Source organism: Corvus brachyrhynchos, unplaced genomic scaffold (genome assembly GCF_000691975.1).
Source record: "Corvus brachyrhynchos isolate BGI_N302 unplaced genomic scaffold, ASM69197v1 scaffold23, whole genome shotgun sequence".
Lineage (NCBI taxonomy): Eukaryota > Metazoa > Chordata > Aves > Passeriformes > Corvidae > Corvus > Corvus brachyrhynchos.
This window is the reverse complement of record NW_008238983.1, coordinates 12926772-12937458: the sequence shown is the minus strand read 5'-3', so window position 1 is coordinate 12937458 and position 10687 is coordinate 12926772. Positions and strand designations below refer to the sequence as shown.

General features: G+C 40.2%; 1 protein-coding gene across 2 annotated transcripts in view; it reads left to right on the top strand.

The window, feature by feature from the left end:
• GRB10 (growth factor receptor bound protein 10) overlaps nt 1-10687 on the top strand; it is a 116640-nt gene that overhangs the window by 93607 nt on the left and 12346 nt on the right. For both annotated transcript variants that reach the window (XM_017738726.1, XM_017738727.1), the window contains 3 exons: nt 1199-1355; nt 7060-7175; nt 9198-9272. In XM_017738726.1, the coding sequence (XP_017594215.1) occupies nt 1199-1355; nt 7060-7175; nt 9198-9272 (348 nt within the window). The remainder of the gene's footprint in view (nt 1-1198; nt 1356-7059; nt 7176-9197; nt 9273-10687) is intronic.

Below are 10687 nucleotides of genomic sequence, written 5' to 3'. Positions count from 1 at the left end.
GGGAATAATTTGGAAGTCTGATAGTGTGTGGGAAATGATTACATCAGTCGGAGGGAGGGCTAGGATTGGTCTGCACAGTGTGGTTTGATTCACTACCGCAAAGATTGCGTGTAACCCTTTGAGTGGAGCTCTGGCAGAGTTGTTTCCCTCCCCAGAAACAGTCCCCATAGCAGGGGCTACGTGACAGGTAGGGTACGGCCCCCCCTGACGCCGCCGGCACCCCGGGCGCCCAGCCGCAGGCTGCAGAGGGTCGGCGGAGGCAGAGAACTAACTCTCAAGAGGCAATCCCCATTTAAAATGCCATCTTGTTCTTCCGACTGCTGCCTTTTACGTGCCGTTGAGGTAAGATTTTCCATATCAAATTACCCTCGAGGTTTTTGTTAGACTCTCCTTCTCTCACTAGGATGCGGAGCGTTTTAAACACAGTTGATTTAAATCTGGGACCTGCACGTTCGCCCGGAGAAATAATTCTGCGGCAAGTGTCTCTCGCTTGAGCAGAACAATGCGAAGAGGAAAGCATCTGTATAATTCAGGAGGTGGGGAGAAGGTTCCTGACTTGCTCTCTCATCCCCATTGATATTTAGGATGTGCAGCGTGTGCACATTTGGTTTCAAACTACTTTCAAGCTAGGATCAAAAGAGAAGTCAGGGCAGGGAGAGAAATGTGTGGACTGTGCTAGGTAATTGATTTGCCGGCAAACTGCAAGTGGGACTTCCCCACATGAAACAATCAAAAGTTAGTGGGGAACAAGAGAGCCATTTTTAATCTTTGGGGTCTTGGCCTGCTCCCCTGTGAATGTTCAGAGGCCTCCGATGGGATCACAATGAAAATTGTGTGTTTGACTGGATGTGATTTCTCTCGCCCACTGTTGCCAAAGTACTCTCTCGACATTGTTTCACGTTTGCTTACCTTACACAGCTTTATAAAGAACCTGCTCTCTCACTTTTCCTGTGTACGTGGTCATATTAACCCTGCTGAATCTTTGTTTAGTGCAGGGAGGTGTTGGGGAGGGGGGAGGGGAAATAGGTCTAGGGGGCATCGAGAGAAAGTGTTATAAAGTGAATCATCCATTTCATTTGTCCTGGCTGCCAAGGTGCTTGGAACCCTCACACCAAGAGGATGATGCTTTTCTACAGTAGCTGTGTGGTTTGCCTGTGTTCAGAGCTGTTGATCTGTAAGTGTACCCTTTATGTTGCAGGATGTAAAAGTCTTTAGTGAAGATGGAACAAGCAAAGTGGTCGAGATTCTAGCAGACATGACAGCCAGGGACCTCTGTCAGCTGCTCGTTTACAAAAGTCATTGTGTGGATGATAACAGCTGGACTCTAGTGGAGCATCACCCTCACCTAGGATTAGGTAGGGAATGGTCAAAGGGGTGGCATGGTTACCTGGGAACATAAAATATGTGTGATTCATATAAATGTGCTTCCAGACGGAACGTTTTCTTTTCCACTGCTTTTATTTGTACAATTAGCTGAAGTCACATACGTGCTTTCTGTGTATTACAATTTGATGTGTTAAGCGTTTTAAGCCATTTAAAGTCCTTCCGTTATTTCCCATTCCGATTTTTTATTCTATAAAAAAAGAAGAATTGTCTAATCTTCACGCTAGCGCTCTGTTGCTGCCTTGCTGTGTCTGAAGCTATTGCAAATAAACAGCTTAGGCAAATTAAGCTTGATCCTTAGAGTACGGTCCTATGAAACAGCTCAGCTCATCACCAGCTGGGAGACCTGGGTGAAGAGACTCAGCCTTACATACCTACAGTAATGCTTATGAAAGCTAGACATGCTGAGGTGGGGGAGGGGGTTGGCCAAACTTGACTTCAGGCAGGGAAAAAATGGTGGCACCACCCGCAAATCCATGGGCAATTTCTGGACCAGCGGTGGTATCTGCTCTCCAGGCAGCAGCTCCTCCACCTGATTGAAATTAAGGTGTCATGGTTACAGTTTCAAGAAGGCAGCAAGAGGAAGAACCGTGGGGAATTAAATAACACCGTGAATTGGTTTAATTACAGTACCTGAAAGGATCTCATGTTATTGAGTCTTGCTTTTCCTGTTACTTTGTGGCACTGATTAGTTGCAGGGTTCTGCTGTGCAGCTTGCAACAGCGTATCGCTCAGATAATGCTATCTATAATTCTCCATAGCATGCCATAATGCTTTAGAAAGTGTAGCATTTGGAGTATTAGTCGATATACTTCACGGGGAACGTTTTTTCTAGAAAAGAGAGGAAGACAAATCATAAGCTGCAATCGCCAGCACTGGAATTGTGAATACTATCTGTAGCTAACAGAGGGGGTTTTATGTCTAAAAATGTAATTCAGAACCCTTACGAATAAAAAAAGGAAATTATTTGCTGGAATTGTGATGCCCTAAACCAATACTGTTAAACACTAACAAATTCATTGTTCTGCAGACTAACACTTGCAAAAACCCCAAACACATAGGATATCCTGATTATTGAATGGTTTTATTATCTCTCCTAATGTAGAAATATATGAAAAAATTAAGATGAAACACTCACTGGTCTATGTCTGTGATATACTTTCAGTTCTGAGGACATAGGATGAGGTGAATAATTAAGGTATAAATTACAGAATCTTTATCTCCGTGGCTTAATATGCCACATGCACTTCTGAAAACCTTTACAAATTTTCAGTTTTATCAATGCTCATTAAACTACTAGGCTCTTTTTTTCTATAGTCTCTTTCCCATCATTGCTGATTACCAAGGTATTGTGTAAACAGAAGCCTTCTCCTTTGTAACCAACATCCTTCTCCTGCCAGATTCATTCAATGATGCCACAATTCAGTGTTTGTGACATCACAATAGCTTCCATGGTGACTAATTGTGCTGTCAAACTCTGGTGTGTGACATCTCTGAATGAATCGGGCAGGAGGCTGATTAGGAAATCAAAAGCTTCTGTTTACACACAAATAACTTGGTAATTAACAATGATGGGAAAAGAGCAAGATACTTATCGGGCTGCATTTATATACATGGGGACCTGCCTGCCTTGGACCTCTGTTTCAAACTGAAGCACAAAGCGATCCCCCAGAGAAGTGGGGTGTGTAGGATGGGGCTTCAGCAGCCACCAAACTTCCTTCCACAAGGGCTGCTCCAGGGTTGTCCCCTGTAGGCAACGCAGTAGATCTGTGAGAGAAGTAATGCAACCTTTGGGGGTGTAAAGACAACAAAGAAAAAATATTTAAAGAATCAAAAAAATGTAATTATACAGATTTCACATATTTGAAAGGATGAGGACAGAAAAGGGAATAAATGAGTTCATTTAACAGGAGACAAAATCATCCAGTTTCTTGAATCTGGGGTCTAAAGTATACACTGCGACATATTCAATAAACTTCAAATATCAACTTTCATGCTTCCACCAGTTTTGGATGCAGTTTGAATTTTTTTATTATTTGGCTGCTTATTTCTAGCTTCTCTGTAGCTTAAATGCTTTCCTGTATTTTGGAGACTGTCAGATCAATGTAGTAATCTGTCTGCAACCTGGGTGAAGTTATCATCAGGTGTCTGATGTCCCATATTTGTTCCTCTAGATATAAGATTGATAGTATAAGTATGAAACAATGGTGAATAAATACTTAGTGTGAAAAGAAATATGGTTTAAGAGCAGTCAGAATTCTGTGTTTCCAGAAGACATTATTTCTTATATAATACATCCTTGCTGACTTAATGCTGTAGGTGGTAGTCTTGAAGCCCACCAAAAGAGAGGAGTTCCTTCATTTAGTTCGCTTTTTTTTTTCCCTCCCCATATTTTGCCTAATAGTACTTTCCAAAAGAGCTGGGTTCCAGAAACAGTTCATTGTACTACTATTGGGCAGACTGAGGACAAGATCAAATTTTTGAAGCCAGCTGCATATTTATCATTGCATTGGTCTTTGAGGTCCCACTTTGTAAGGAACCCTCACCTCACTGTTCACAAGCATAGCCAAGTTAATTCCAAATAACATGTGTGCTTGCACATAACTTTAATCAGCTATTTGACTGCACAAAGTATTTGTGTTCTCACTGTAGGCAGTGGTGGGACAATTTGCCATCAGACTTTCTTGATTTGACATTTGAAAGTGGTTCCTGCTGCACCATACCACTAATATCTAAAGCACGTTGTGGTCAATATTTAAGCAGTCTATGAAATTTGAATCAGTCCCATTATTTCATTTGCTACTGTAAGTATACCTAACCTGTTCATAAAATGTGGTATTCTCCCTGTGTTCTATTCCATGCTTAACTATCATCCATTTAGGATGGGGACAGAGATCTCTGTATTGGACATTAGCACAAATAATAATGGTGAAGACATTCACATGATAGTATGTGTCTGGACACTGAAAGCATCCCTCCCTACCTACACGCTTCATTTTTCCAGCTCCAGAAATGACTGTGCATCTTACTTAAATACAGTTGAAGCAGGAAAGAACGTAGCAGGGCTCTGAAATATGGGAGGGTTAGAAGAAAGCATTGCTGCAGTTTTGTACATAGATTTTCTTGTTTACGTGCATTGACTTCCCTTAATACGAGTGAATTAAAAGTGGAACAGATAAACACAGTGCTTGCTAAAATGCAAAGGCAGGGTGGGCTATTTCATACAGGGGTCCACCTGTCATTTGTAGTGATTCTCTAATTGGGAATTTTGGGCCATGCCCTGTGAGTTGTTCCTGATGGAATCCAGCTCCTTTTCCCACCTTGTATGACTGCTACAGTTCTGTAGAAGTTCTGATAATACAGATTAACTTGGGCGGGGTGGGGGGAAAGTTTGTTCCAGGAAGTCTGTAGAGGAGACTGAGTGGGGCCTATCAGATAAACTGAAAGGACACATTTCTGGTCACTTCAACAGCAATGCCACTTGAAGACAGACTGACCTATTGAACTGATCAGGCTGACATCTGTGCTTCTAGTGTTGTAGCAGGAAGCTCAAAGCAGGGCTGAGGCTGAGTTTCTCATGTGTCAAGTTCATCCCATTTGTACCAACCAAGTGCAAATTACCAAGGACTTCCCAAGTGTACAAGTATTCCCAAGTATTCCATGAAGTAATAGCAAACTGACCAGGACTAGCTTCCTTTTTTTACATGCACGTGCTGTGAAATGCTGCACCTTTTTTCCAAGGTGGCTTTGACCATCAAAATGAAAATATAAACATTAAATCAGTGGGAGTATCACCACAGAATCTCAAAAGGGTCTTGATGTCGTAACAGAATACATCTAGGTCAGTTGTCTAAAGCACCTAAGAAACAGACACCGAGTATATTTACAGAAACTAAACATTGAAATACAAAACCAATTGACAAATGTTCATCTATACTTGATTTCCTCAGAACAAACAGTTTGTCCCTGACAAGCAATGTTCAGTGTGTTAGGAAAGCGAAGACCACAACTTTGGGTGGTGGCAGAAGCAGACAGTAACAGGACATGTGGTCTTTCGGGGTTCATACTGCGATGAAGTTTCATACCAATGTAATTAGATGTATTTTGGAGGAAGCATAATTTAAAAAATAGGCCCTTCACCCTATGTGTCCTCATCACAGTGTGGAGGAGATTTGACTTCACCAGTTGCTTAAAAACCATGATAATAGCAACAGATCAGCAATACCTGAAACTTTATCTGCAAAGCCCCTAGATAATGTGTAAGTTTAGGTGATGAATGCTGAGGTGGTGCAAAATGTCCTTTATTAACAGCCACCCGCAGCAGTATTGTTGTGGACATTAGTCAAAGAACTACCCCTTCAAAATGGTGTTATGCCTGATGCACTAAGAAACAGCTCTTTATTTGAGAGCAGCCCACTATGGAAGTTTTTCAATGTTAACCCCTTTGAAAATGCAATCTATAGCAAGGCTGGACATTGCAAATGCACAGTAAATGCTGAAGTTGTCAATGAGCTGGTGATGACTGACAACCTAAGTGCAGGTGAAAAAGGTGATAGATGATGGGATCATTCCATCATAGGTTAAATTTTCAATAAAAGAACATCACATAATCTGCTGAGTTTAGTAATTCAAGTGATATTTCAGAGCTTGCTCTTTTTGAGGTGCCATTGACTGCTTGCTTTCTCCTGAAAACACCCCAAGAGAACTTGGGTGGCACCCTGGCATTTCTTACCGTAGAAATACAAGGATTGCAGAAACATAAAGTGGGGAAGGGACTCCCCAAACTTCTTTGGTCAGCAAGTCACAGGCCTTTTGTTTAAAGTTATGTTTTTAATTTTGTATTATGTAAGTCATGAAAGCACTGACTAGTTAAAACTTTTAAAAAATACCTAAATATTTTCTCAGAAAGTTCTGAAGACTTGTCAAGATAATGAGTTCATTAAGTAGTGCACACTTAGCCAGTTGCCTGCTTTCGAGTTACTGCTTTCAGTGAATTGGGTTTGTTAAGCTATCTGTTCATGCTTTGATGTCCCATTCTTTTGACCAGAGAAGTGGTGGTTATGGGGAGTTACCTTGTAACCAAATCTAGAGCAGAAAATTGCCCTGTCATGTGTACAAAACATTTGTCTCTGTCAGTATTCCTGTAAAGTAGATCCTGTGACCTCTTTCATAATAAACCCCATTGTCTAGCATCTACAATGAAGGCCTGAAGTTCACCTTGAAATGAACTGGTTTTATAGAGTGCAATCAAATACAACACTGTATTTCAGTAATAGTTCAAGACCTAACAGTGGCCTTTCTGTAACTTTTTTCCCCCTTAAACCTGTCCACCTTTCCAGTTCTACAGTATACAACCAGTGCCAAAAGCAGAAGTTTGTCTGTATTATTGTAGCTACTGTACACAAAAAAAAAAATCTATTCCTGTCTCAAAAGTCTGTGCTTATGAAGCCTTGATGTAAGAATTTCTTGAAGAACACTGCCTTATAATGTTAAACTTTGTAATACATTACAAAGTAAGGTATTGCCTCATGGCAGTATGGTTTGAAAATTATAATGTGTTTTGCTAATTTCTTAAAAGGTAATGGAATGACACTGGGTTGTTTTACTTCTGTTCTTAGTTGGTCTCATTCCTTCTGTTGGTTGGCTGTGTGTTAACATCATGTTCTTTTTCCACAGAGAGGTGCTTGGAAGATCATGAGCTCATAGTTCAAGTTGAGTCCACTATGGGAAGTGAAAGTAAATTTTTGTTCAGGAAGAATTACGCAAAATATGAATTTTTCAAAAATCCCATGGTGAGTCTCATTACTTAGTTGTTTACACCACAGAGGGGTGGATTGCAATAACATTGCTGGGCACTGTTATGTCTTAAACATCTATTATTAAAAAAAATAGGCAACCAACTAACAGAATTCTTTCCAAAGAAATTTTAACCAATGTTTAAATTCCTTGTACTCTCCTCCCAGCCTAAAAACCTCAAGTGTTTTCAAGTTACCAAATATACTGGTTTCAAAATGTCTGTAGTTATGTTGGAGAGTGACCAAGACAGGGAAATCTTTATAGGTTTAAGAAAAACAACCAGAAATACAATTTACTCGTTATCTTCAAAGTTACTTGATTCGAAGCAAATTAATCACATAACATTCAGTATCCAAATCTTTTAATTTCTGGCAGTAATAATTAATAAAACACCAAAACCCATCTGGGTAACCCCTAAAGCGCTTACTTCATACAAGGAATGTCCAGTTTATCGTTACGTATATTGAACATTGTTTCACCTGTGGCTGTGCTTTACTGGCGTGGTCTGCCTTCTTTACTGACCATAGTAGCTTGCCCTCTCTATGTCCTCATGTATAGCCATGCTTGATAGGTATAGGCCATAGCTATACCTATTCCTGGATTTGTAAGATCTTCAAACATTGTAATTTTAAACTGGTTACAGTGTAACTGCTTATCTGGGGATGATTTTTCACATTTTATCTAAACAATTATGTTGGAGCAGACTGTTGGCATGAAGCAATGTCAGCTGGTGTAACCCACTGAGATAGCTGAGGAAGGGTAATCCAGAGGTGGTTAGGTAAGAACAGATTTTGGGTCAGTCAGGCATTCGTGGTGCGAGAAGAAAAAAAGATGCACGAGGTCACATTTGAACTCACTGCTGAAGTAACTGCAGGTGACAAATTCATTCCTTTCCTCATAGATGCAAGTGCACAGTTGCTGCATCCTTGCACGTGTGCTCACATGTACATTTGTCATCTGCTGGTGCTTGTTTCAGTCTGTGCCTTGACTTACTCTGTGAAACATTTCTGTACATGGAGTGTTCCTAGTTTTTCACTTCTGTTGATCTCACCATCTGATAACCTATGAACATCTGAGCGTTGTACAGAAGTTTGGGTATCAGAGGAGCTAGCACATTGGTTTCATGTGGTATATTTTAATTAATAACAGAGCATGGGAGTAAAACCCAGAATGCTTGGCATTCGGTCCCAGGCTCCTGCAATCACAGAATAAATCATTCTTGTGGTGTAAGAATGCGAAGGCTCCCTATCCGTTGCATTAGCTGTTGCCATATGGCACTGTTTCTACTCAAGAGAGGCTGGTAAATGTTAGTTTTCATAACTCATTGTGCAACTTACCTGGCAGAAGGGTGATTCCTCTTCAGCCCTTCTCTTTATGCCCTAAAGACTGAAATTTATATTGCTTGAAGAGTGACAAATGTTCTAAACTGGAAATGTTTTTGTTGTGATTCATCTTGTTATAATCAGTCATTGTTTTATTTCAGGCATTTCTGTATGTCTCCATGCTTCAAATAATGTTTAAAAACCTCAAGAATGATTTCATGTCATTGCTGTGTATAGTAAATTCAGTGTACCAAATTATACAGGAATTTTGAAACAGCAGATGAAAGGGGAACTGGAGGAATAAATCTGAAGTCAAGTCATTGATGCAATAAGCAAGGAGTCGCTGCATACTCAACTTGCAGGACTATTCATCCTTTCCTTCCCAAGAAAGTAGAGGCTGTTAGAAATCCCCAAAAGCCCTCAGTAGAAGAGGAAGTGATGGGAAAATGCACTTACGAAATGCTGCATGTCAGATATTTTAAAAACCCACAATCTGTCTGCATGGGCATCTGGTGAGCAGAAGGAAGGGAAGAACTGCACTTGAAAAGCCCTAGTATTACTTTCTGTGTCAGGGGATTTCCAATTTGATTTAATAGTGATAGTTCCAAAAAAATAATGACTGAAGAAAATGTCACTAGTTCTCTGTAAGAGTGTTAAATATAATGTGACTTCCAATTGTCTTCTTTTTGTGTCTAGAATTTCTTTCCAGAACAAATGGTTGCCTGGTGCCAGCAAACGAATGGCAGTATCCCACAGTCACAACTTTTGCAGGTACTGTAAATTATCTGTATGGACAAAGAAAGTTTTGGAACTGGAGGGGAGGGGTTGAGAGGGAGGAAGGGAGGAAGGGAGGGAGGGAATTCGAAGGTCTGGAAAATAGTTGGTCAGAGAAAGACCAGTGTAGTGAGTTAGCATATGGGGCTAATGTTGAAAATATCTAACAAAGATCTTGCCCAGTGGCATTGAGGTGTAAATTGTAAACACAAAGTATTCATAGCTATGGTCATACATATTTGTTCCATTAATACTTAACTTACTCTGTGGGTATCTGGTTTAGCCACCTAATGTTACTCCCAAACAGTCTTGGCAGATACATTTCTAGAAAAACAAATATACCTTTTATAAAAGGCAGAACAGAAGTACTCTTCTATACTCCACATCACAGCACAGGAGAAAGTGTAAAAATGCAAGCGGATATTAGAAGATGAGTTTGAGATGATGAGAGGTTTTGCTTTTGCTTTTTGTGTCCTATGTTTGTGCCTGGCAAGAATTAACAATAAGGACCAACTTCCCCATGATTCAGCCAACTAGAAGCTCTTTTGTGTAGAAAAATAATGCCCTAAGAAGTAAGTGCAAGTAGAAATTTGTACACAGTATTTGCAAAGTAATCCCATTTAAAGCTCCCCCAGTTAAATTGCAGGGGTGTGTTCCTTATGCATATGTGGTGGTAGAGTTGTGCAATCTACGTGGTGGTGGCACGTGTGCTGCATTTATGCTGAAGTTCTGCTGTCACTGTACAGTTTCTTGCTTGCTCATAAAGGAACCGTGGTGGTGGCACAGTTGGTTGGCCTTCAAGGATGATGCTGAAGGGTGGGCTACTTCTCTGATCAGTAACAGTTTCACTTAAATCTCTCAATTTTAGCACTCTAATCTAAGCCCCATAGTGTAAATAATTTTCACTTGTTTTCTTAAACTGTGGACATTCAACTCTGGAGCCAAATTAAAACACAGTTATTAAAAGAGTACTGTACTAAGAACATAAGACCATGATGCCTGGAAGACAGTGCCATGAATAACAGGCAAATTATAAAGCAGAAGCACAAATAGATGAAGAATATATATGTACAAATAGCTGATTTTGGCTTGATTTCTGTCATTTTGCATGTTTGCAAGTATGCACTGACTTTCTGTTTAAAGATGACAAGTTTCTACTAACTTTTAAACCAGTGCACTCATTTTGTCCCTTAACTATATCAAAGTCCACTAAATTTTAGTTCCACATTCACTGACAAAATTTAAAACATTAGCATCCACTTTCATCTGGGAAACAAGCAAACAAAAAAATCAGGCCAATTTCTGGAATTATAAATGAAAGTCATGTGCAATGAGGTTGTAATCAGGAACCAAAACTGGCATGGACTGGCATTGCAACAGACTGGTAGGGAACGAGGCCTTCATACTTCGGT